Source organism: Fukomys damarensis, unplaced genomic scaffold (assembly GCF_012274545.1).
Source record: "Fukomys damarensis isolate Sample0158 unplaced genomic scaffold, DMR_v1.0_HiC HiC_scaffold_28, whole genome shotgun sequence".
In the NCBI taxonomy this organism is placed as follows: Eukaryota; Metazoa; Chordata; class Mammalia; order Rodentia; family Bathyergidae; genus Fukomys; species Fukomys damarensis.
Window position 1 is genome coordinate 41717077 of NW_022900940.1, and position 25668 is coordinate 41742744.

A 25668-nucleotide genomic window follows, 5' to 3' on the forward strand; every position below is an offset into this window, starting at 1 on the left:
CCCCGCTGGACGGCGTCGTCTTGGGTACCTGCGAGCCTCTGTCTGGGAGAGGCCCCCCGGCCCTCGGGAAGGAAGGACAGAGGTCCCAGGCCGCTCAAGCTACCTGAAGCAAGTCACTGCTTCGCCTGGCCTGTTTCCCCCTGTGGAAAAAGGGGCAGTAATGGTGGTGTAGAGTGCACTCCGCGTGTGGAGGAGGCTGGAGCAGTGCATAACGGGCGCAAGTCTCCTGGGTCACGCCCAACTCTGGAGGACGCATCGGGCTAATTCCGCCTGGCAGAAGGCCGACAGCAGGCGTGTTTATCAGGCGCCAGGAGAGGCTGCCGGCAGGGGGGGCGCGTAGGTGGAGGGAAGGGTGCCACACAGAGCCGCGAGAGGCAGGCTGACCCCGGAGCCCGGAGCGACAGTGCTGGCTTGGGGAGACGGCCCTGGCCCCGGAGCAGCCTGAGTCTAACCCATGTGGAGGGTGAGAAGGAGAGAACCCGGCACGAATGGCTCTCGAGTGCAGCTGACTCAAGCCCAAAGTGAGCATTGCTCTTCCTGGGGAGATGGAAGGGCTGGGGCGTGGCTCCTCCGGGACCTCTGGCTGAAGAGCTCTAGACCTTGTCCAAAGAGGGAGCGATTCCTCCCTCATCGGTTCCATGTCACTGTGTTCTAAGCTTGGCGTTCAAGGCTCCTCTAGGCTGTGTCATGCTCTCAGTCATGCCCCCCTCACCACTCCAGAGAGGGGTACTCAAGTGAGCCAGAACTTGGGCACATCACTACCTCCCTGGAGCCCGTTTCCTTACGGGGAAAGTGGGGGCAGTAGAAGGTTGAGGCACTGTGCACTGCTTTGCAGCTCCTTTCTGGGCCGAGGCTCATGTTTTCATTCACTGAAGAAACTTTGCCTGAGCGTCCTCCGTGGGGTGTGGGAGACAGGGTGAGAGAGCTGGTCCTCGCAGCTCTCATTGCTCCCGGGCCTGGGCAGAGGATTCAAGGATTCCCGCCAGCCAAGGATCACCCGGCCAGGGAGGGGTGGAGGCTGCTCTGCGCAGGGTGGGCTGGGCTGGGAATGCAGGAGGCAGGGCTATTTAAGCTGAGTCCTGAGGGCTGGCTGACAACCCCGCGGGCAGCCTGTCCTGTGAGCTGCTGCCATGGATGACATCTACAAGGCCGCGGTAAGGGAAGGGTCTGGGAAGGACTGGGGTGGGCGAGCAAACTTGGAGACCCCTCGGCTCAGAATGGGGGGCAAGGTCTCCCCAGAGACGAGATGTGGGCCCAAGAGAAGCTCCGTATTCCTTCAGCACAGACCCTCAAGGAGACGGTGGAGTTGGCATTTGAGGGTGCAGAGGAGGAAGGGGGATTCAGGGTATGGAGAGGGGCTGTCACAGGGAGTAGGAGGAAGAGCTCAGCGCAGCGTCCCATCTTCCCTGTGTTTCTGAGTGTCTCCTTTGGCAGTCTCTTGCCCACATCTGTAATTCCCGTCTCTGTTTTCTGGGTCCTTTGGTCTTTCTCACTCTCTTTCCACCTTTGTTTCTGCTGGACTCTCTCGCAGTCTCTGTTGCTGTCTCCCGGTCCCCACCTCCCATTTCTACCCCTCACATTCTGTTTCTCACAGGCCCCCAATCGGTCACCCCTGCAGCCCCTTAACTGGCTGAAGATGCTTTGGTGGGCAGGAAGGGGACAGTGAGAAGGGGCTGTGAACCTGAATTCTGGGCTCGCAAAGGGCCTTTGAAGTTCAAGGCCAGGAAGAACAGGGCCTGGGAGAGCCACAGAAGGACGGAGAACAGAGGCTCCAGCCCCCAAGTGCTCTGGCAGGCTTCCGGCTCAGTGCTTGGGGGGCGGTGAGGATGTGGGAGTGAGAGCTGGAGAGTGGTCACCCCAAGTCCCTGCAGCTTCCTGGGGTCACTGAGGGGCTTCAGATGCTATTCTGTCCAGGAGGGGGCAACCTTCCCCCATCCCAGAGACAAGGACATCCTGGCTAGGATGGCTATTCCCAGAAGAACCCCCCCTTTGCCCCCAGAATGTGGCTCCACTCCTGGGCAGAGAAGAGCTAGAGCTGGCTCCGGGGTGCCTCTGCCTATCTTGTAGGAGCCCATGGAGTTGGGGGGGCAGCACTCCGCCCAGTGCCCATACAAGGCCTGGTGGGGCTGGGGACTAATTTTGGCTCCTGTGGCAGCACCAGAAGGCCAGGGGGCCAGATAATGCTGCCCCACCCCCCGCATGCCAGAGTCCCCAGAACAATCACCAGGTTTAACTTTGTCCCCTGTTAAAAATAGCCCAGTGGCCACCCTGGTCAAGTTACAGTGGGTGGCTTTGCTCACCCCGCATTGGTTTTATTGTTCCGACCTGAGGGACAGCTGTCCCTTGAGCCATGCAGCTTGGGTTTCATTAGGGTAGCTGAAAGGCCATGGTGTGGTCACTGCGTATTGTCATTCAGGGTCACCTTGGTCCCAGGGTGTGCCCACCTGTCAGCCTGACCCTGAGCCCAGCCTCTGAGGCCGGCTAGGTTACCTCAGGGCTCCGGTAGGAAGGGAGGATGAAGGCCTTGCTTCTGACTTCCTGCCCGTGGAGCGGCTTGGTGCCCTCTCCACAGCTGAGCCCCTTTCCTTTCTAGGTAGAGCAGCTGACCGAAGAGCAGAAAAATGGTGAGTGCCTCCTGTCTCACCTGTGGGGGAACAGCGCACCAGGCAGGGGAGCAGGGGGTCTTTCTCACGGTGACCAGGTGGGCCGGCAAATGGCTCCAGTGTCCTGACTGCTGCTTTGTCTCCCCCTCGGCCACCGTGGGATAGAATTCAAGGCAGCCTTCGACATCTTCGTGCTGGGTGCTGAGGATGGCTGCATCAGCACCAAGGAGCTGGGCAAGGTGATGAGGATGCTGGGCCAGAACCCCACGCCCGAGGAGCTGCAGGAGATGATCGACGAGGTGGACGAGGACGGTGAGCCCCCACCCCGGCTCCCAGAAACACAACGCCTTGGCTCACCAGGGTCAGGTCCCTGCTCTGTTCAGCCAGGAGCTTTTCCACCTCCTGAGCCTCGGGCATCTCATCAAAATGGGCACAATGACCTCACTGCCTCGGAGTCAGTGGTGGAGGAGGCTGTGATGAGGACAGGGTTTGTACAGCAGGGGGTGGCCTTCACATGGCTGCCTTGCCCACCCCTAGGCAGCGGCACGGTGGACTTTGATGAGTTCCTGGTCATGATGGTCCGGTGCATGAAGGACGACAGCAAAGGGAAGTCTGAGGAGGAGCTGTCGGACCTCTTCCGCATGTTTGACAAGTGAGCAGGCGCGGGCAGGGCGGGCAGACCCGACGGCGGGCCTGGGAATGCTGTGCACCCTCACCCCACCTGCCGGGCCAGAGGGCTGCCTCTCTGGCCCGGCTCTGAGGCCCCCTTGCCCGCCCTGCAGAAATGCTGATGGCTACATTGACCTGGAGGAGCTGAAGATGATGCTGCAGGCTACAGGCGAGACTATCACGGAGGACGATATCGAGGAGCTCATGAAGGACGGTGACAAGAACAATGACGGCCGCATCGATTATGATGGTGAGGGGTGGCTGGGCCTGGTTCCCTGCCATCCATGCCCCGCCAGGCCCGCCGCTGACTCATGCCTGCCCTCTCTCCACAGAGTTCCTGGAGTTCATGAAGGGTGTGGAGTAGACACTGACCTGCCGGAGCTGCCCAGGCCCAGGCTTCCATTCCAGCCAGGCCCAGGGGCGGGAGCAGGGGCCGGGGTCCCCAGGCCCTGAGCCGGATGTGTCTGTGGTCCCTGACCTCCTTGGCTCCCTCCCTCACCCCTGTCCTGGGAAGTACAAATAAAGCCGAGCTCCTACAGGCCTGGTGTCTGGCTCTGCTGTTCCCTGGGGCTAATTCTTCCTGGGGTCTCCTCCTTCTGGACTGCCACGTCAGGCTGCCTGCAGAGCAGTGCTTGGCCTGCCTCCCACCTACGTTCTGCAGGCCGGCTACTGACTGCTTTTCATCGGTGCTGATCCCAGCCCCATGTGCAAGGGTGTCCAGCCTCTGAAGGCCATGGTAGCCCCGGAATCTGCATTGTTGAAAGCCCATTTGGAAGCCTGAGGTCCTCCACTTGGAGGGATCGGTTAGCTGCATTCGGGCCCGCGTGCCCCTTGGCACAGCAACTCCAGCGACCCCTCAGCTCTGGTTGAAGTGAAGCTATACCTAGTTGGGCCCAGCAGGCCGCTGGCTCTACCCTGTCTGCCCACTCAGCAATATAAACTTCCAGGCCCCGAGGGGCATGTGGTCCGCTTGGTGTCCCGTCACCCTCCACAGGTGAGGACCCTACGGCCCAGCCAGCCACAGTCATCTTCAGAGTCTGTGGGAGAACCCAGCCACCTGACTTCCAGTGCAGGGCTGTGTCTGCTGGGCTGGCCTCCAGTGACCCATCTTCTCTCTTGACCGGAAGTGGGAGCCTCAGGCTTGGAGGCTCCCAGCTTAGTAGGGGTACCCAGGCTGGAGCTGGAGCCATAGCAGTGGCCTGGCCTTGGGGAGGCAGTTGGGGGTTGCAAGGAAGTGGAGGTGTGAGCAGTAGCACTTGTAGGAGGGACAACTGCTCTGGGCCCCCAGGCTCAACCAGAATGCCAACAGCTGTTCCTGCTCCTCCCAGCACCCTACAGCCTCTGCACCTGTGTCCCCAGCCTAGGCATTCTCCAGACAGGCTGGGCATTCCAGAGACAGTCTTGGAATTCTAGAAATGCCTCTGGTAGAGGCCAGAGCTGGCAGGAGTTGCCTGGTCCCTGGAGAGACCTGGGAGGGGTGGAGAGGATCCCCTCAGGCCTGCTCTCAGGAGCTGGAGAATCCAGGGAGATACACCCAGAGAGACCCAGAAGGACGACACTGCAGGAGATAAAGAAGGGCCACAGCAGACAGCCCATCCTACCAGCTCATCATCCAACGGTTACTCACCATGTGGTGGCCCGAGGCTGGTTGCTGGGACATTAAAAGCAAGGCCTGGGCTGGAAGCTCCTGGAATTTCTGGTCAATTTGAGGATGCAGAGGGAGAGGCATGCACAGGGATAGAATGACATGGTGGGCCTGTGAGAGAAAGTGGTCCATGAATGCTTCCTGGAGGAGGTGACACCGAGTGAGGCCTAAAGAACTGCAGGGAAGCAGCCATAGAGAAAACTCAGAGGGCCTGAGGAGCAGGAAGGCAGTGCTGGGCTGGCAACCAAGCTCCAGCAGCCTTGTGGGGGAAGTCAGGGGCTGGGTTCTTCTGACAAGCACAGTTCACATGAGGGGTGAGGTGCTCTTGGGGCTGCAGAAGGGGGAAAGGGTTGTGGGGAAGCCAGGCGGCCCACCTGAGTCTGAGGTGGGTTCCAGGTGAGAATGCCGGAAGGTTCCTGGCAGAGTAGGGTGCTGGGGTAGAGAAGAGGTTGGGGTAGTGGGTTCAAGGTATAGCTTGGAACTAGGATAGACAGAACTTGAAGGATTGCATAGGAGAGGTGAGAGACTAGGGAATGAAGGATGGCCCTATTATTATTATTTTTGTGTGTGGGGGGGGTTGAGACAGAGTCTCACTGTGTAGTTGAGTCTCACCTGGAATTCACTATGTAGACCAGGCTGGTCTCGAACTCACAGCGATCCTCCTGCCTCAGCCTCCCGAGTGCTGAGATTACAGGCATGCGCCACCACGCCTGGCTGGCCCTGGGATTTTTGGTCAGGCTCCAATTTCCTGACAGTTGGAAGCTTGGAAGCAGGGTTCAGGCCAGGGGTATTGCAAAGTAGAGTTTTGGGTTTTTTTCTTTTTGTATTGTTTTTGTTTTTCATTTTGAAATTCCAGACTTGTAAATGTTACAAAAATAGTACAAAGAGCATCATTTATGCCTCAGCCAGTTTACCCAAATTTTAACTCTTTAATCACGAAGCAGGAAATCAACATGGACACCACACTTCTAACTTACCTGCAGACTTCCTGAAAATTTGTCAGTTGTCCTATTAAAGTCCTTTTCCTGGATCAGCCAATTTAGAGATCTAATGTGATCCACCTCTCCTGTCCCCTTGCTCCTCACAAATCTGTGACTGTTTCAGTCTTTCTTGGTCCTTCAAGATCTTGACATTTTGGAAGGGTGCAGGCCAGTCATTTTATAGAATCTCATTCACTGTGAGTGTTTCCTCCTCATGACCTTTTTGGTCCACATCAAAGTTGAAATGCCTTTGATACGGGCTGGGGAGAAGGCCAAAGCCAGGTCGGAGGTAGGGGAGGGGCAGAGCTGCAGCTGTGAATGTAGGTGTCATCAGTGTGGAAGCCTTTTCCCAGCTTTGGTCACAAATGAGGGCCTTGGGAGAGTTTGGAGAGAGAGAGAGGTGGCAGAGGGCCAGATGCCAGGCACTCCATGTGGGCAGCCGGAAAGGACATGCGGTCAGTGGGTGAGAGAGATTCTGGAATGAGCTACAGGACCGGGATGGAGGAGGGGAACGTGAGGGCTTGGACGGCAGCTGGAGGCCCTCAGGCTGTGGGGACGGGGTGGGGGGTTTCAGTGAGCACGGGGAGTGAACTGAGTCCAGGGACCGGAGGCTGGGGTGGGGCAGTGTTTGAGAGGGGTAGGGAGTGGCTCGTGCGCTCTGTGGGCAAGCCCTGGAGCAGGCCGGGGGTGGTGCAGGTGCAGGGCAGAGGTACCAAGGCTGTGTGGCTCTGGAAGGGTCTGTCAGGTCCTGGTCCCTGTGCTGGGCCCCAGGTCTCAGCTGGGCCGGAGGAAGATTGGGCAGATAGGTCACAGGGGCTGGGGGGGCACTGAGGTGCAGATGGTGGTGTTCAAAGGAAGCGATGTCCTAGAGGGCTGTGCAGGGTTCATGTCACTTTTGGTGGCTACTGGAAGGGTAAGTGACTGAAGCAGGGGAGGCTGAGGTGACTGGTAGTAAGCAGAACAGGGACTCAAGAGGCCGGGGCAGGGAGAGATGGGATGGAAGATGGTCCTACCTGCAGTGGGCGCTCCAGGGACACAGCGAAGGATTTGGGTGGGGGCCGGTGGGACTATCTGCCCATCTCTGCTCCACCACGAGATTGGTAGGGAAGGGGCCAGGAGCATCCATTCTTCCAGGTATGCCCACCTAGAATTCCTCCTGGGTGTGCACCCGCTGACACCCGCTGTGTGAGCATGCACGTCACACACACACATTGGCCCAGGGCTCACAAGTTCCAGTACACCCGTGGCGCACTGTCTCGCGCATACACACCTATCTCTGTCCATTTTTCTGGGCCTTCACTTCTGAGCTGTGCATCCTTTGCCTGCATAATGCTTCCTCCATGAAGACTCCCTTGATTTCTCCATTGTAGGTGCCCGGTTAATGCCTGCCTCCCTAAGAACGTGGGAGCCTGATCCAAAGTGCCCCTTTGGAAATCCCGGTGGTTCCATCTCCTTCCACTAGATGGCACCCGATCCCTGGGGCTGGGCCCATGGCTCCCGGAATTGGGCAACCGGTCTGCTTCCTACCTGTAGCCAGCAGGCTGGGCCTTCAGCAGAGATCCTATTTCCTCTCTAAACTGGGAAACTGAGAGGTCTGGAGATGGGGAGCTCCTGACCAAGGTCAGGCAAATCAACACAGTTTGCGGTCCCAGCCCATGCCATGGGATCTTTCCATAGTGTGGAGCGAGCTGGCCCTCATTCCCTGCCCCAGTAACAAGGGCTGCCTGCAGCCTCAGCGTTGGGCTCGGCAGGCCGGCTGAGTGCTTGGCTTTCCTGCCCACAGATGGTGACCACATGGTGGCTGACAGGCTCTTGGTCCAATCTCCAGTGAGATGTTGGCCTCCAGCCTGGGCACTGTCAGCAACTCCGGGGAAATGGAGGCAGAGGGGCTCCACCCTCTGAAGCCCCAGAATGACATCACTCTGTAGCAGTCCCTCCATCAGCACTGCTCACAATTTATGAGCCCTGTTATACCCAGACCTGCCCAGGTTCTGGGCCAAGGCTTGCACAGCCAGAGGCAGGGGCAGGCTGAGTGGTCATGGTCTCTGGGCAGCTCCAAGTCGCGTACAAGATGAGTTTGTGATCCCCTAGTCCGAGGGCCAGCCTGTTTCCCTTCTGGGGCCGAGCTGGGGAGAGTAGGTGGGATTCCCGGAGCCCCGGAAGCAATGAGGGCCCCAGGAAGGGCCAGGGCGGGCTGGCCCTATTTGCAGCCTGTGTGTGACATGGTGAGGTCCTTCCTTCTCCGCGTGCCCCTCAGTTTCCTGACCAGCTGAGGGCTAAGGCCGATCCATCTGTGACACCCAACCTGCAGCACTTTCTAGACTCCTGGAAGCCTCTACTTCAGCTCAAAGTTAAAATCTTAGTGCCCAAGGCCTCAGATTCTGAGTGTAGGGGTCTGGGGTGGGGTGAAAGGGGAGTTGGGTGGGGCAGGGGCAGAAGCTGCTCTCAGAGCAAGGTTACCCACTCGCCCCAGATTCATCCACCCTGTCTCATCTCCCCCAACCCATTCCATCCCCCTACCCCTGCCCAATCAGAGTGGAGGGCGAGGATCATGACATACAGGACCTGTGGGGCTCTGGACCTTGGGTTGCTGAAGAACTGGGGGTTCTCCCTGGGCATGGAATGGGCCCTGGACCCCACTCTGAAGCGAGCCCAGCGAGCTGAGGTGGGCCCTGGAGCATGTGAGGAGGGGCTGTGGAGTCCTTGGGGGCCAGGCCCAGGATTAGTTTATGTGGGGGGGGTCCTCTGCTTATGGGTACTGAAGAGGCAGAGAGCAAAGTGACCCCAGCCCTACCCCCACCCAGGCTTTCAAACTCTGACCTCTGATCTCTGACCTCTCCTTTGGGCTGTCTTCTCCGTTGTCACTTTACTGGAGCCTGGGGGCCTGCGTGTGTGTATGTTTTTCTGTGCAGGCTGTCCACACCTCAGATGGGGAAATCTCCCTACCGGGGTTCTGGCCAGCTGAGGTGGAGGCGGAGCAGCAGGTGGACGGAGAGTTCTTCCCACCGCCCCTCCTCCTCCCCGCCTTCCCGCCCGGGCTGGGTGGAGCTGCTGCCTTATAAGTGGCTGGCTGGCCTGGTGGCAACAGCACAAACTGCAGCCAGCAGCAGGACCAGAGGGCGCCCCGTTCCCCAGCATGGCCCCCTTGGCCTGGGCTATCTGCTGCCTTGTGGGGAGCCTCTTGCTCCAGGAGGGCAGTGCCAGCATGCCCCGCCTGCGGCTCTCCTACCGAGGTACCGGCCAGTACTGACCTTTTCTCCTGCATGTCAGATGAGTGCCCTGGGCTCCAGGACATCCCCGGAAGGGGACACCCAGGCCCTGTACAGCCCTTGGCAAAGGCTTCCAGGGTGGTGCTGGGGATGGCCAAGGGAGGGTTAGGGCGGGAGGCAAGTCCTGGAAGCCACACCAGGGCGGGGGGGACCCTGAGGGGAGAGGGAGACCTGTGGAGACTGGGAGACCCAGGCAGATAAGGGACAGAGGGGGCAGGTCTGGCGGATCAGGGAACAGCAGGGAGGGAGCAGCAGCCTGTTCCACTGGGAGGGTGTCTCTCACCCAGGAGCCCAGGGGCCAATTCCTCTTTCCTCTGCCACCCTGCTGGGGGCAGGGGCTTCTTCTGTCCTCACCCAGCTGTATGGTGCTGCAGCTGGCTCAGCCTCCTCTGAATGTCCCTGAGACACAGGCTTGTGGCAGGTTTTTTTCTTGGGGTAAACTGTAGTAGTCACTTTCCCAGAGGAAGAACCCTGGTCAGAGGCCAGAGATACAAGGCTGCTGCGGAGCTTGGAAGGGACACGTCGCTCTGCCCTAGGGAGTCGGAGGGAAAAGTGGTCCTGCAGTGGCAACTGTGGTTTAGGGGGCAGGTCAGGCTACTAGAAAAGCACGCCCCCACCAGCTGGCTGCGGTGTACTTCTGTAATCCCAGCCCTCTGGGAGGAGGAGGCAGGAGGATTGTAAATTAGAGCCCACCCTGGGCAATTTAGTGACCGAACAAGACTCTGTCTCAAAAATAAGAAATCAGAAAGGACAGAGGGTGTAGCTCAGTGTGAAAACCCTGGGTTCACTCCCCAGTATCACACACACACACACACACACACACACACACACACATACACACACAACCCCAGTAGGGAAAGCTCCCTAAGGTGTACACAACATGGAAGGCTTCCTGGAGGAGCTGTTGATGGGTATGGCAATGGAGTGGGGTCAGGGCTGACACGCTCCTGTACGGAGAGGCATATGGTGTTCTGGGCCTTCTCAAGGGTGGCCTGTGCCCCCTTCTTTTTTTGGTGTTTTGAGACAGGGTCTCACTATGTAGTTGAGACTGACCTGGAACTCACTATGTAGCCCAGGCAATCCTCCTGCCTCAGCCTCCCGAGTGCTGGGATTACAGGTGTGCACCACCACACCCAGCTTGCCTTGCCCGCTTCTCATCCCACCCTATTGGCGGTCTCCTGTTGGCACCTCAACTCCATCTTGCAAACCAAGACCTATGTCAAGATCCTAATTCCTGGATCCCCTGTTCTCAGACAGCTCCCCTCCCACCTCTGAAGCCCAGACAGGCAGCATCCAGGAGAAGATCCTCGCTGGCCAAAACTCTGAGCTGCAGGCTGGAACTCTGCCCAGCCATGCCTCACCTACCCCTGGCCTAGGTCCTTCTGGTGTCCCTGTTCTGGGGACCCACTCTCCTGCCTGTCCATCTGTGCCACACAGTCAGCCTGGCTCGATGCTCATACTCGACTGCCCTTTGTCCAAGCCCCCCTGTACTGCCCAGCTTGCAGCTCTAGTTTCTGTCAGTGGGGCCATCATCCCCGGGGACTGGGCAGGCACAGGTAGGACAGTGGGAAGGTGTCAGCCGAAAGATTAAGGAGCTGAAGAATGGAGGAGCGGACGGCAAGTGGCCAGGGTCATGGGATTGGGTGGAGGCTCGGAGCCCGCTGTTCCACTTGTGCCCAAGAGCCATGTGCCAGTTGCCGCCCAGCAGCCCCGTGGATGGAGACATTTCCCAGTGTGTGTGCATGTGCATGTGTGTGCAGATGCACAGCTGGGACCCTTGGCGGGGTGAGTAGCTGATCCGCCACCCTCTGCTCCTTCCTAGACCTTCTGTCTGCCAATCGTTCTGCCATCTTTCTTGGGTCCCGAGGTTCCCTGGACCTCCAGGCCATGTACCTTGATGAGTACCGGGACCGCCTCTTTCTGGGGGGCCGTGATGCCCTCTACTCTCTGCGGCTGGACCAGGCATGGCCAGATCCCCGGGAGGTGAGCTGGACAGATGGGGGAGCGGTGGGGAAACAGGGTGTGAGGTTGGGGGAGGACCTGAGGTCACCAGGCTGTGTTTTAGGTCCCATGGCCACCGCAGTCAGGACGGAGGGAGGAATGCATTCGAAAGGGAAGAGATCCTTCGGTGAGTGCTATGGGGAGGGTCTGTTCCCCACCTCAGCAGCCCTAGGCCCTGACCCCAGGGAGGTCTGCAGCTGCTCCCATAGGTCCTGTGGGGACATGTGGAGCAGAGTCTGAGGCTTTTGGAGGTGTGTGAAGAATGTCTCCTGGATGCACTTCCCAGAGCTGACCAGCCAGGCAGGGCTGAGACTCAGCCAGGGAGATGGTGAGCCCTGCCTCACCTCTGGATGCCACCCTTCCACCTCTCTGCTAGACGGAGTGTGACAACTTTGTGCGTGTGCTGCAAACCTACAACAGGACCCACCTGCTGGCATGTGGCACTGGGGCCTTCCAGCCCACCTGCGCCCTCATCACAGTTGGGCACCGTGGGGAGGTGAGCCGGGGCCAAACCCACGGAGGATGGGAAGCACCGACACTTCCTCCCTGCTGCCTGAACGGCTCTCATTGAGCCCAGGCAGGGACAGAGGCAGCACAGACCTGAAAGGCGCCTTTGTTCTGGGGTGCTGACCCCGCTAGAGAGGCCTAGAATGAGGGTGACTTCTACACCCCCACTCTCCAGCTGCACGCAAGGGCTGCTGCATGGGTGGAGGGCTGGGGCTGCTTCCCTAGGTGACGCCCGGCCCCTTCCCCCAGCATGTGCTCCACCTGGAACCCTACACTGTGGAAGGTGGACGGGGACGGTGCCCGCACGAGCCCAGCCGTCCCTTCGCCAGTACCTTTGTAGGTGGGTGATGCCAGGCCGGAGTGGGCACAGGGAGAGCAGGAAGGGCAGCCTGGCCCTCCTCTGCTGATTCTATCCCCTCCCGTCTCCAGGTGGGGAACTGTACACAGGCCTCACTGCCGACTTCTTGGGGCGCGAGGCCATGATCTTCCGAAGTGGCGCTCCCCGGCCAGCTCTGCGTTCAGACTCTGATCAGAATCTCCTGCATGGTGAGGCAGGGCTGGCTGGCACTTGCCTCTGTCCCTGACAAGGAAGGAGATGCTGGAGTGGGGAGGGAGGCCACCTCCAGTGGGTCCCCATGGTGCGTCCTCTCCCTTCTGGGTGCAGCCCCCAGCATCATCCTGTCATTCTCCCAGATCCTCGGTTTGTCTTGGCCGCACGGATCCCTGACAACTCTGACCAGGACAATGACAAGGTGTACTTCTTTTTCTCGGAGACTGTCCCTTCGCCCGATGGTGGCCCAGGCCATGTCACCGTCAGCCGTGTGGGCCGAGTCTGTGTGGTGAGAGCTGTGAAGGGGTGGTAAGGTTCATGACCCTGCCGCAGGCCCTTTCCCAGACCGCACCCCATAGGGAAACTGAGGCAAAGCTGACCTCTGCACCTCCCCCGCCATGGGCGAGGGTGGAGGAGATGGAGGTAGGGCCCATGCTGTGGAGCCCCTGGCTGACTCTGGCCCCCACCCCAGAATGATGCTGGTGGTCAGCGTGTGCTGGTGAACAAATGGAGCACCTTCCTCAAGGCCAGGCTGGTCTGCTCCGTGCCCGGCCCTGGAGGTGCCGAGACCCACTTTGACCAGCTGGGTAAGGGCGTGGTGGGGCGGGCCTGTGTGCTGGGAGCGGGGGTGCTCAGAGTTGGTGGGGGCATCTTGGCTATGACTGTGCTCCTGTGCCCCTTCTGTGTCCCAGAGGATGTGTTCCTGCTGTGGCCCAAGGCAGGCAAGAACGTCGAGGTGTACGCACTGTTCAGCACCGTCAGGTGGGTGCACCTGGCCTTCCTGTGCCCCACCATCACTGGCCCTGTCTTGACCTCTGGTCCTCGGCCTTTCTGTGCCATCCTTGCTGTGGGTCCTTTTCTTTATCCCTGAGTCAGGGTTCTGTGACTGTGTTCTCCATCTCCCTCTTTGCTTTTGCCTTGGTGTCCTTGCTTTTCAGACTCTATTTGCAGCACGGACTGTCACCTCTATCCTGCCTGTGGCTAATCGGTCCCCTTCCTGCGTGTGACAGTGACCCCGGCCTGATTTCCTGTTGTTGGCAGTGCTGTGTTCCAGGGCTTCGCTGTCTGTGTGTACCACATGGCAGACATCTGGGAGGTTTTCAACGGGCCCTTTGCCCACCGAGATGGTCCTCAGCACCAGTGGGGGCCCTACGGGGGCAAGGTGCCCTTCCCCCGTCCCGGCGTGGTGAGTGTCTGCTTGGCATGGGGCCTTGAACCGATGTCATGAGGGCCTCCTCCTTGGAAAGCCCAGGTCCTGCGGCAGACCCGTGGCAGGGATGGCCGGGGCTCTGGAGGGCCTGGCTGGGGTGGAGCGTAGTAGGAGGTGGGAGAGGCTCCGTGGGGGTGGAAACAGACTGGGGGGCGTGCCGCCCCAGGTAGGCCATGCGCTCTCTTTGTTGCTGCCTGCAGTGCCCCAGCAAAATGACTGCAAAACCAGGACGACCTTTTGGCAGCACCAAGGATTACCCAGACGAGGCACTGCAGTTCGTCAGAGCCCACCCTCTCATGTTCCACCCTGTGCGGCCGCGGCGTGGCCGGCCTGTCCTCATCAAGACCAACCTGGCCCAGCTGCTGCGGCAGATCGTGGTGGACCGTGTAGAGGCAGAGGATGGGACCTACGATGTCATTTTCCTGGGGACGGGTAGGAGGGCTGAGGGCAGGTGGCCCGGTTGGGGAGGTGTGTGGGCTCCCCTGCCTGCCCTACTGACCTCTCCACCGCTGCCCCAGACTCAGGCTCTGTGCTCAAGGTCATGGCTCTGCAGGCAGCAGGCTCAGCTGAGCCTGAGGAGGTTCTTCTGGAGGAGCTGCAGGTGTTTAAGGTGAGCAGGGGCTGATGGAAGGGCCTCCATCTAGTTCCTGGGGTTGAGGCTGCCTACAGGGAAGCCCGAGGTGCTTCCGGATGACTGAGGGGCCCAGAGCTGAAGGCCGAGAGTGGCTCCCTTGCAGGGATGACCACGGTGAGCGCCTTGACGGATCCCTGCAGGGCTCACAGTGAGGAGGTAGCTGAGACCCCCCAAGTTCCCAGGGATTCTGCTGCCCTAGCTGGGCAGTGGGCCATCTGTGTTTGGGGCACTGTTAGCCCTACTGGACTCAGGATGGGCGATTTGGGACAGCACCTCCTTTCCAGGGAACAGGGCTGTGGGAGGGGACACTGGATTCTATGCTCTGAGCTAAGCCTCCCACTTGGAGGCCAGCCAGGAAGAGGAGACTCTTTTTTGGTAACCTGATGTCTAAGAAAGACTATCCAGCCTTAGTTGGGAAAAGGTGCACTGGGCAGGCTGGGAGATAGGTGGCTCCCAGCCAGGGCTTGGAGGAGGCTGAAAGCAGTGACACAGGGAGGGGCTTATCCTATACCACCCACCCTGAGAGCCTGCTCCTCCCCAGGTGCCAACGCCCATCACTGAGATGGAGATCTCTGTCAAAAGGGTAAGAGCGCTGCCCCTTCCTGCATGCCCCCACCCGCCTCTGTCCGCAGCCCCCTTGAGCACTGCAGGAGAACTGAGCTGGCTGGGTTAGGTCTTGCATCTAGGCCCTAACTGCCCAGGAGCTGGACTTTATGTGTACGAGACAGCGGGTAGTGGGTGGCACTGAGCAAACAAATAAGGACAGAGCCACCAAGGCCAGTTCTGGAGGAAGATGAAATGTGCTTGGGAATGGAATCTAGATTTCAGATCAGAGAAGGGGGCTATTTTTATGTGTTCTGTGTGCCATTTTGCAAATTGCAAATACCATACCCATCACAGTTGGTAAATCCCAACTTTTAAACTGGAATTGCTTAAAGTAAGGTACACCTCTAGAATCAGAGGCTAGTCCAGGAAAGGCCATGGGGTAGAGGGCAAGGCCAGCAGCAAGGAGGCCTGGCAGAGTCCCCTAGAGAAGACCCTTACACACCCTAACCCTTTCACATCCTACCACAGAAATCTGCTGTAGGTGGTGGGTGATTAATGTCTTTGTTTCTGTGAATGAATCCGAGAGGCTCTGGAAGGCTCCTTGAAGTGGCAGAGGTCTCAGGAAACCCACAGGGCTGACAGCGTGGCTGCTTCTCGGTGGAGGCCAGGCTTCCTAGGGCTCTGCTTGTGTTCTTCCCCAGCAAATGCTGTATGTGGGCTCTCAGCTGGGTGTGGCCCAGCTGCGGCTGCACCAGTGTGAGACCTATGGCAGAGCCTGTGCGGAGTGCTGCCTAGCCCGGGACCCCTACTGTTCCTGGGATGGTGCCTCCTGCACCCGATATCGCCCCAGCCTGGGCAAGCGCCGCTTCCGCCGGCAGGACATCCGGCATGGCAACCCTGCCACACAGTGCCTGGGCCAGAGCCAGGATGGTGAGTGGGGCCCTGCTTGTCCTGTGGCCTGGCATCCTCCCTGTAAAGAAGCACCTCTGGCTGATCCTGGTGTCACAGTCCTCAGTGGCTCTGTCTGTGCAACCACAGTGCATGTGCAGAGCCTTGGGACACATGATGGGCTTGGGATGGACAGACACCTAGTCCTTGTCACACTAGTGGGTCGTGGGAGTCAGTTGGTAGCCCTGGGGTCCTGGGTCCCTGAGTTCCCAAGGTGAGTCAACCTGGGCCTCTCTGCAGAGGAGGCTTCAGGACTGACGGCCTCCAGGGTCTATGGCACGGAGCACAATAGCACCTTCCTGGAGTGCCTGCCCAAGTCTCCCCAGGCTGCTGTGCGCTGGTTCTTGCAGAGGTCAGAGGACAAGGGGCCTGACCAGGTAAGGAAGGACCCTATTGCAACCCTCCCACCCCAAACCCCGAACCCTCAGCCTGAGAAAAGCATTCTGGAGGAAACCTGTTAAGATCAATCCAAGAAAAGTATATATTAGGCTCCTGGGGTGCCTAGCGGGGGCTGTCCCTATTTCTGCCTCTGGGTATGCCGAGGCCGGAAGTGGCTGGAACTCTACTAGTCCAAGAGGTGGGTAAGAGAGATGGAAGAGTGGGAAAGGGACCTGTGACAGTCCCGAAGTCCCCCATGCCTAGGCTTGTGGCTCAGCTTGGAGGATTCTCTTCCCCAGGGGTTCTTGGTCCCCTTCTGCCCCAAGCCTGAGTCCCTGATCACTGGCTCTTGCCCCACCTCCATACTTCCTGGCTCTACATTTCCTCCTTGGAGACCAGCTATCTTCCCTGGCCCTGTCCTCCCCATCCAGACGAATCTGTCAGCCCCTCAGCCCTCAGATGGCTTCAGTCTGGGGCCTGAGGCTAGGTGTGGGCCAGCAGAGTGAGGAACCATTCTCTCACAGGGAACGGGAGGGGTGGGTGTTGATTACAGGAGGGCTCTCCCTCCAGCTCCGGAGCTGTTGGGCTGGGCACCGAGAAGACTCCCTGGGGTAGGAGGGATTAACGGGATGAAGTTGTGCAACACTAACCACCCAAGCAGTCTCTCCTCAGCACACAGAGGCAAACTAAAGCTCAGACAGGGCTCAGAGACGTGGGCTGCGGTCAGAGCCACACTCCCACCTCCTATGCTGACGTGGGTGCTCAGCCTACCCAGGCTGGGGCGGGCAGGCTCACACCGTGGGGAGTGAACAGGGCAGATCAGGACAAGAAGCCACCTGGTGCGTGTCAGCGGAAAGCCTGCACATTCCCCTGTGAGCCTTCTGCTCCCTGGGTATGTGTGCAAGGGCCCTGTGAAGCCAAAATTTGTCCCCCAGGGCCCTGACTAGGGGAGACCCTCATTTAAAGTTGTGAACAGTTTTGCAGCCCCTTTCCTGGGTTATGGAAGGTGAAGGCCTGCCTACAATGAGCTCGTCTTCCGAGTATGGGCCTACGAAGCTGCTGGTGACCCTTGGGAAGGGGAGAACAGGCAAGGGGAAGTACCCAAGCACTGGGTCCTGAGGATAGCAACCTTGGAAAGAGGGCAAAGGAGCTGATGGCACGGGTCCTGCCCTGCCTCATATCCCCTATGCCTTCTGCCCACTTGTCAGGTGAAGACAGATGAACGAGTCCTACAAACAGAGCAGGGGCTGCTGTTCCGCAGACTCAGTCGTCTTGATGCCGGCACCTATACCTGCACAACGCTGGAGCACGGCTTCTCCCAGACTGTGGTCCGTCTGGCTCTGGAGGTGATTGCAGCAGCACAGCTGGACAGCCTGTTCCCTAGAGAGCCGAGGCTGGAGGAGCCCCCCACCCGGGGAGGCCTGGCCTCTGCCCTGCCCAAGGCCTGGTATAAAGACATCCTGCAGCTCACTGGCTTTGCCCACCTGCCCCAGGTGGATGAGTACTGTGAGCGCGTGTGGTGCAGAGGCGCCGGGGAGCGTTCAGGCTCTTTCCGAAGCCAGGGAAAGCAGGCCAAGGGCAAAAGCTGGGCAGGACTGGTACTGGGCAAGAAGGTAAAGAGTCGGGGTCAGGCTGAGCGCAACCGGACGCCTCGGGAGGTGGAGGCCACATAAAAGGGCCCGTGAGGCGGGTGTCAGGATGGGCTGGGAACCTGGCAGCAACTTCCAGCATCTTCTGCCCACCCAGCTAAGACAGAGGGGGCCAGGATGCCTGATTGCCTCTTAGGGACTCACAAGAAAGACTGGTGGCCTGAGGGAAGGGCCCTGTGCCCAAAGCCTGTTCCCTGCCCCTCTCTGTGTCCTCAGTCTCAGACTGAAGCTGGTGCCCTCTGGCCCCTGGCAACCCCAAAGGACCTGCCACTTGTTCTCAGAGATGGCCTGGCTTCCGGAGCACATTTCCGGTTTTGCCCAAAGCAAGAGGGCTGGGTGGTTCTTTCCCAGCCTGCAGAACAATGGCCATTCTAAGTGACCCTCAGAGTGGGTATGGGGGTAGTTCTAAGGAAATATCTGGGCAAGGGTCCTCAGGCAGCCCAAGGAATGTAGAAGTGGCCTCTTAAGGTTGTACCCATTAAGAAGAGAGTTGGGGAGGAAAAGCGGAGGAGTTGAGGCACAGCGGTGACACCCTGCCCCTTCCCTTTTGTGCCATGATATGCTGGTGGTTCCCTGCCATAGCCCCTCACCTCTTCTGCATCTCAGAATTACAGCGGCATCGGCCGCTGGCTATCTGGGAGCGGTCTGGGACTCAGGTCCCACTTTATAACCAGAGAGAGAGATCTCACAGCCTGACCTCCCTTCCTCAGGCCTCAAACTGTCAGGCCAGGTTTGCTGCACACGTGTGTGCTAACACCTCCTGACAGATCCATTACTGTTAGGTTCCCATGCTGAGAAGCAGGAAGAGGGATAGGATCTAGGGAAGGGATGGCGAACCTTTTAGAGCTTTCGATGATAACAACACACTGCAGCACACGTTCCTTAGGTTCACCACCACTGAGCTAGGGAATGTCAGCCCTCACCTCTGGATTAGAGAGGGAGAGGGGAGTGGCCTGTCTTTCCAGCACAGTGTGACACATCCCAGACCTGGAAGGTTAAGAATGTGGAGGCCCTGTGAGCTGCAGCTGGTTGTCAGGACTGGAGCCGGGACTTTTTCCAGAGAATTGAGAAGCTGTGGACACGGGGGAGGGTGGGAGTCCCTCAGGATGAGCTATGAACCCACCAGCAGGTGTCCTCGAGAACTCAAGATGATATTGATTAGTTCAGGAGCCACGGGGAAGGCCAGATGTTCCCTGGAGTCTCTATTTTCTGCTAAATAAGGATCAGGCATGGATAGTTCATTTTAAAGGCTTTCTTCCTTCCTTCCTTCCTTCCTTCCTTCCTTCCTTCCTTCCTGCCTTCCTTTTGTGGTGCTGGGGATGGAACCCAGAGCCTTGTACATGCTAAGCAAGCACACGACCCAGAAGCAGGTGTCCCCAAGAACTCAAGATGACATTAATTAGTTCAGGAGTTTTTTTTTTTGTTGTTGTTTGTTGTTTGTTTTTTGTTGTTTGAGACAGGGTCTCACTATGTAGTTGAGACTGACCTGGAACTCACTATGTAGCCCAGGCTGGTCTCGAACTCACAGCGAACCTCCTGCCTCTGCCTCTGCCTCCTGAGTGCTCAGATTACAGGCGTGTGCCACCATGCCCAGCAGTTCAGGAGTTATAAACTGAGATTAATCTTCACTTTTCCTTTTTTTTTGCTTGAGAAAAAAAATCCTGGTTCTTGATGGTGAAGCTCATATGACAAGGTCATATTTTTCTTGGGTATGTAAGAGGAGGTGTTTTGTCATCAGCAGTTTCTTGGGCTAGGGAGCACAGGGAAGGAGGAGGACAACTAAATGAAAATGTATTTCCAGCCTACACGTGAATAAGTTAGTGACACACAAAACTGACAGGAGACAAGAGTTTGAGATTCCCTTCTTTAAAAAAAAACAAGATAGGGCTGGGGATTTAACTTAGTGGTTCTGCCACCTGACTTGTAAGTGCAAGGTCCCGAGTTTGATCCCTGGTACCAAAAAAACCCCAAAAAACACCCCCCCCCAAAAAAAACAAGATAAAGAAAGAAGGGAGGGGGGATCAAAGTAGGATTTCCCATCCTACTGAAACTCCAACCCTGAGGGCCTTGGGCTTTATTTCTCCCATCCTGACACTGCCAGAGTACTGGGGTCTGAAATAGTGCCCTCTTCACCCCTTTGTGAGGCAAGTGAACTGCAAGCCCTGAAATTAACCTACCAACAACTTGAGAGTTCCTGCTTGGAGGTGCTGTCTTTTGGGATATCAGCTGGTAAAAGCAGAAGCAAGGAACAGGAAGCGGGGGTGTGGCTGGAGGAAAGCAGGGAGTGGGAGACAGGAAAGATGAAAGAGATGGAGGAGAAAGTGTGGGCTCCATGAAAAGGTATTAGAGCTGCAGCCTGCTCTGCCCCTTTGTCCCTGGGAATCCAGAAAGAGACGTGTGAGACCTTAGTGGCCTTCGCACAGGCCTTGGCTTAGCAGGCTCCATGCAGGGTACTTTGAGGAAATGGCCCGGGAGAACAGAGAGAGGAGGAGCACAAGATCCTGAACAGTGCACACCTGCTCTTGGAAAACTATGGACAGTTCTACCAACTCCTGTGCTTCCCACGGTACTGTGTGTTATTAACTCCTGGAAATGCCCTCTAGGTGTGAATTTTATTTTGGTGTTTGTATGTCAAGATGGGCTTGTAATTTCTCTCTTTTCACAGTATACTTCTTGTAATGACTACTGTTATTTTCATTTCGATGACTGTCCCTGAGCTCTGCTGAAGAAAGGAGAGCCTACAAGGAAAGAGATGAAGTTAATATTTATATCACATAATTATATCATTATTATATCTTTGTACTTCTGTACCAAATTGACTGCATGATCTGGAAAAGGAGAGCACACCCGACTCTTCTGGGAGGGAAATCACCCTGGGTGGTATTTTTTAGCAGGGAGGGGAAATGGGCATAGCAGGGGAAGGAAGGAGTCAGAGGGCTTTTGTCTAGGAAGCTGAGATCGCTCATTAAAATAGGAAAATCCTGTCCTGAGGACTTGTAAAGCTGACATTTTTGGAACTTCAAGAGGATCTTGAGCAAGAAAAAAAAAATGCTGGCTGGCATAGGGCAGCCAGGCACGTAGGCAGCTCTGCTCCTTTTTCACAACACTTGACATTTGTAATAGACACTTAGCTGGGTGCTGTCTGCATCCCAAGCCACATACCAATGTATATTAAGGCTGCCAACTTCATTCCTGGGCTGTGCTGAGGTGTGGGGGCTGCATCTTCTGGAGAGGGGAGGAGGCCCAGAGAATCTGACCCTCTGGGCATGCTGCTACTTTGACAATGCCCTCTGCCAGAAGAGCCCACTCCACTGTGCCAAAGGGAGATGGAAAAAACCACAGATGAAAGGGACACACATCACCTTGCCTCTCAGGGAGGCTGCCCTGGGTCCCTGTGGGCCTCTCCATCCACCTAGCCATATAGGCTAGGGGCCTTAAGAGTTCAGTCATCAGCCGCATCTGATAGCCTGGCCCTGGAGCTAGGCCTCTCCTTTGGTATCCTGCCTCCTTCACAAACACCTAGGCACAACAAAACCTAAAGCCCTGTTAGCTTAGCCCAAGCCACCATCACCACTGACTGAGCCTTCATTGGAACACCTATTCAGCACTGGCCTGGCGGGGTGGGCGATTATGGCCCCTGGAACCGCCTTCTCCCTCTGTGCACGGCTCTCCCTGAGGCAGCCCAGTGTCTCTGCTCCAGCTGTCACTGCGCTCTGACAAGCCCTTCTTCCCAGATGACGCCCTGGCCTCCCTGCCCCTCCCACTCCCATCTTGACTCTATTTCCTGCTCTAGCAGTTTTGCCTCTTCCTCTTGCAGCTTTCCCAATGAAGTCTCAAACTTCCTCTGGTCTCTCGGCCTTGATTTTATGATTTTCCAAACAGATTTAGAGCTGGAAAATATTTAGAGTTGGAAAGACTATTTGAATGTTTCCGAAATGGTAATCCCTGCAGATCCTTCATAAAATCTCTTGGTTTCTACATCAAATTAGAGGATTTCTGCCCACTTTGTTTCCACAGAGCTGGTATGGGATGCTTGCCTGGCCTGTGAAGGCCCTGAGAAGTCCTGTGATGGTCTTTCACTCATTGACATGACTACTATGTGCTCTGTGATTCTCCAGAAACATTTAGTCTTCTCTTGTTTTTCCCATGGAGCAGCTAGCATCTTACATTTCTAATGCGTTGAAGAGTACTTTGGAAAAATGGTGTCGAGTCTTTATTTTCACATATGAAGTTAATCTCTGCCTCCAAAGCTTGTAAAATCTGGATGCCCCAACCTCCTAGGTATCAATCACATCTGGGTTTCCTGTGGCCTTCCCCAGAGTCAGACCTGCCTCCCCAGGGATGGGTCTGCCAAGCCACCAGCAGTCTGCTGACACTTGGGCATAGACACTGCCTGGCCTCTCTCTGGCTCCCATCCTCTCACACCCAGGCTGCTCCCCAGCTTCCCTTGGTCCCTCGTGTGTTTGGCATGGTCCTCTATATGGACAAGGAAACATCCCAAGCTGGAGGCTATCCTGAAACCCAAAAGAGTAATTTCTCAAGAAGGGTAGGGGGCAGAATAAGGGAGGAAACTGCCTTTTACATTTTCTCAAATAGCTTCTCTGCTCCCCTTTCATTTACCTGGAGTCATTAGGGGCGTGGGCATATAGCAGCCTCCAGGAGCCTGGCCTGTCTCCAGCAAAGCTGTCCTCCTTGTACACAGCAGAGATACTGGCTGCAGCCCCAGCCAGCTGGGCTCCAGAGGACCAGCTCTTATGCCTCTGCTGGACCAGCAAATGCAGGCTTCTCTGGCAGCCACATCTTAGAACTAGTCACTCAGAAATAGTCCAGTTTCCATCTGGGTTAAAGACCCACCCTGACTTCATCCCAGTCCTGGGCTACAGAGGATTCCATAAGAGAAAGTTCAACACATACAAAGAGCAAATCCCTAGGGGTTTCTGAGGTTATAAACTCAGAGAGAAACCCTTGAGTGGGCAGGGCTGATTTTGGACACAATACCTGATAAGGAGCTTGGGGATTGTTCAGCCCCCACCCTGGCTCTCTTCCGGACGCACCCACATGTAGGAGAGATGAGGAAAGGCAGCTGTGGCCCCGTGCCCACTTTCCACTGCCCAGCCCTAGCCATCTTTGCTACTCGGGACCCTGTCCCTTAGCGGCTGCATCCTGATGAAGCCTTTCACTTTCTTTTCATTTTTCAAGGAAAATTCTGGCTCCTCTGTTGAGCCTTTAAAAAAGTCATTGTACCCCAGAGATGGGAACTGCTACACAGGGTGCTGGGAGGCCTTATAAGAGATGCTGGGCTGTCCTTTCACCAGGCCTTCTGCCTGCAATCAGGTAAAAGCCTGCATTCAGGGACTTTGCTGATGTGAGGACTTGGGTGACCAATCTTTCCTCCAGGGAGGAAGATGTCCAGAGTACCTAACCCACCTGATGGTGCCTGTTTCATTGCTTTGAGTATGCTACTGAGCAGAAAGGGAAACCAGGGCAGGCAGATAGCTGTAGGCTGCTAGGATTTCTGAATCAGCAGAGGCCTGGAACAGATTCCAGGTGTCTGCCTTCAAATGGGGGGAACATTCTACAGACACTTGCAGCCCACATTGGCTTGTTGGGAGGGCATATAATATAAAGGCATATAAGAATGTCTCAGACCAGCAGCTTGTTTTATGGACATGATGTCATCCGGTCCCTCCACGCCACCTCCGCCTGGCCGCCCCAATTGATAAGAATCTGGTGCTATTTCCTGTAGTCCAAGGGTCTCAGACAATGGTGTGAACGGCTGGCCCTACTGGAAAGGACATTGTTCAGGGAAGAAAAAACAACAAGCACAAAGCCAGTGCAGAACGTGTCTAAATGTAAGGGTCTGTTTACAAATCCATGATTTCCAACCTTAGAACACAATGGGGATTGTTTTGGTTAGGCTGGTGTCTCCTCCAGAAGGGTTCTGTCTGGCTTTGATGCCCAGACAGAGCTCAGATGCTCTGAGAAGGATGATCACACATTCTGCAGATGCCTTCCTGTTTATCAGGGATGCATTCAGGGCAGGGTCAAGAAGCAAGTTACACCAGAGACAAAGGGGATGGGCTCCTGGGCCTCAGGCTGTCTCCCTGCTGAGAGACCCAGGGGTTAGAGGGGACTTCGCAAGGGAGAGTAAAGGAAAAGATCTTTTTTGTGTGTGTGTGAAGGTGTGTGTGTGGCGGGGAGAGAAGCACCAACTCCAACTGCCATGCGCTTTTGGGAAAAAATGTACAAGGCTTGAGCCTTTTGCAAATAGTTGTATCCCTGTGGGATGGGACTCCCTCTTTCAGTCACCAGGGATACTTCTCACATCTGGGGATCCCCGTGATGCTGTTTCACCTCCACCCAGCTTGGGAGCCCACAGGGAGCTGACACTGTATACCTGGGGTCTTGGCCAATAGAGGTGCTACTTTTCATAGCAATCTCCCACCAGGAGCCTTGGTGTGTGGGGTATGCATGGTAGGAGTGCTATAAGAGAAACAGAACTGTAGCCTTTATTCCCTTTGGGACTGGCAGTCACTAGTTTTGGTAGGGGGGCAAGTGAGGCCGAGAGAGCAATTTGGGTCTGGAGAGACTGTAAGGGCAGTCTTGTTTGAAGATTTGACCAGTGATGGAAGTGGCATTAGTAGCTTTTACACTCATCTCTAAACCCAACAGAAATGTACCTTATGAATAAACTCAACTGAATGTGTTTAGAACAAGTGAGGAGCAGTAAGAGCCATACAATCCTAAAAGAGAAATGAGCTTTTCATAAGCCATTCTCAATCTCCAGAGCTAAGGGTTTATAATCCTCTTTGCCAACTTGCTAACAGTACCCTCTAGTGTTTGGCATCAGAACAACGGGCTTATGAGTATTGGCTATGCAGCTGTCAAACTGCCTTTGAATATGGTGGATTCTGGACTAGGCAACAAGGAGGGGAAGACCGATTAACAAGGCAGACAGGTCCTTGCCTATAAGGGACTTCCAGTCTATCAGGAAAGACAAACCCGCAATTGTATGACTGCCAGAGAATGACACAGACTAAACGGAATAAGCAGAGACCAGTGAGTGCCAGAGATGAAGTGGCCATTATGCAGGGCTTAACAGGCAAAGGATGGAAGTTAGCACTCTTCAGGCCAAGGATCCCAGGCCCAGGACCTAGTATTTCAGGGTAGTCAGGGCACAAGGCCATGGGTGGGATGTTTTAGGAAGTACAGCTGTGCAAAGCCCTATTTGCAGAAGGCCATCTTGAGTAAAATGTTAGCATATTTTATGGCAGAGGGGAAAAGGTGGATATGTCAGTGAAATGGGCATAGGAAACCATACAGACTGAACATGTTTGCAGCAGTGCTCGAAAGCAAAGAGTCTGAGATGGGCACTGTCAGTAGGAAGGAGAGAAAGGCAAATGTTTGTAAAACAGTCATACTGACAAGAAAGAGGGTGGTTAAGCAGAGAAGGAGGCAGAAGGAAATTCTACAGTTTCTGGCCTTAGTTTATTATTCCAATAAAGGTAAAAATTAGAGGAAGGGAAGTAGGTACTCTGGGAAATTTTTACTTAACATTTTTTCTATCTTGCCCAGGTGCGCTATTTGTTCTGGGTCCTAAGCTATGAAACATTAATTAATTCTAATAGACACATCCATTATGAAAACAGGTATTTAAAATACATAAGCTGGGGATTTAGCTGAGTGATTCCGCCACCTGCCTCACAAGTGCAAGGACCTGTGTATGATCACCGGTACCAAAAAAAACAAAAAACAAAACAACAACAAAAAAATACATAAGATGAGCTTGGGACTTCTCATAGTGCCTGAAAAGAAGGAAATGCTCAAAAATAAAAGAAAACACAATTACAGGAATGTGTTACACAGCTAGGACAATCTGAACAACAAAATAAATATTTTTATATATTTAGTATTGGATTGAAACCAAAGTGTTATTTATATGTGCCATATATATATGTGTTTGTGTATTTTGTATGTGATATACATATGTATTTTACATGTGATATATATGTATGTGTGTGTGTGTATATATATATATATATATATATAGAGAGAGAGAGAGAGAGAGAGAGAGAGAGA

At 55.8% G+C, this 25668-nt stretch overlaps 3 protein-coding genes across 3 annotated transcripts in view; 2 read left to right on the forward strand and 1 right to left on the reverse strand.

Annotated features, from left to right (window-relative positions):
* Nisch (nischarin) overlaps nucleotides 1-256 on the reverse strand; it is a 34813-nt gene extending 34557 nt beyond the window's left edge. The window contains exon 1 of the mRNA XM_010643191.2: nucleotides 118-256. Within this exon, the coding sequence (XP_010641493.1) occupies nucleotides 118-256 (139 nt within the window). The remainder of the gene's footprint in view (nucleotides 1-117) is intronic.
* An 874-nt stretch (nucleotides 257-1130) lies between these two features.
* Tnnc1 (troponin C1, slow skeletal and cardiac type) lies at nucleotides 1131-3716 on the forward strand. Its single transcript, XM_010643103.2, has 6 exons — nucleotides 1131-1154; nucleotides 2594-2624; nucleotides 2769-2915; nucleotides 3141-3255; nucleotides 3386-3522; nucleotides 3605-3716. The coding sequence occupies exons 1-6, from the start codon at nucleotides 1131-1133 to the stop codon at nucleotides 3634-3636; spliced, it is 486 nt and encodes a 161-aa protein (XP_010641405.1). The 3' UTR covers nucleotides 3637-3716.
* Nucleotides 3717-8996: 5280 nt separating this feature from the next.
* On the forward strand, nucleotides 8997-19058 carry Sema3g (semaphorin 3G). Its single transcript, XM_010643104.3, has 16 exons — nucleotides 8997-9130; nucleotides 10989-11149; nucleotides 11232-11294; nucleotides 11544-11663; nucleotides 11924-12014; nucleotides 12104-12220; nucleotides 12368-12513; nucleotides 12697-12811; nucleotides 12917-12986; nucleotides 13266-13410; nucleotides 13635-13866; nucleotides 13953-14044; nucleotides 14610-14651; nucleotides 15316-15544; nucleotides 15803-15939; nucleotides 17149-19058. The coding sequence occupies exons 1-16, from the start codon at nucleotides 9034-9036 to the stop codon at nucleotides 17611-17613; spliced, it is 2322 nt and encodes a 773-aa protein (XP_010641406.1). The 5' UTR covers nucleotides 8997-9033; the 3' UTR covers nucleotides 17614-19058.
* The last annotated feature ends 6610 nt before the right edge of the window (nucleotides 19059-25668 follow it).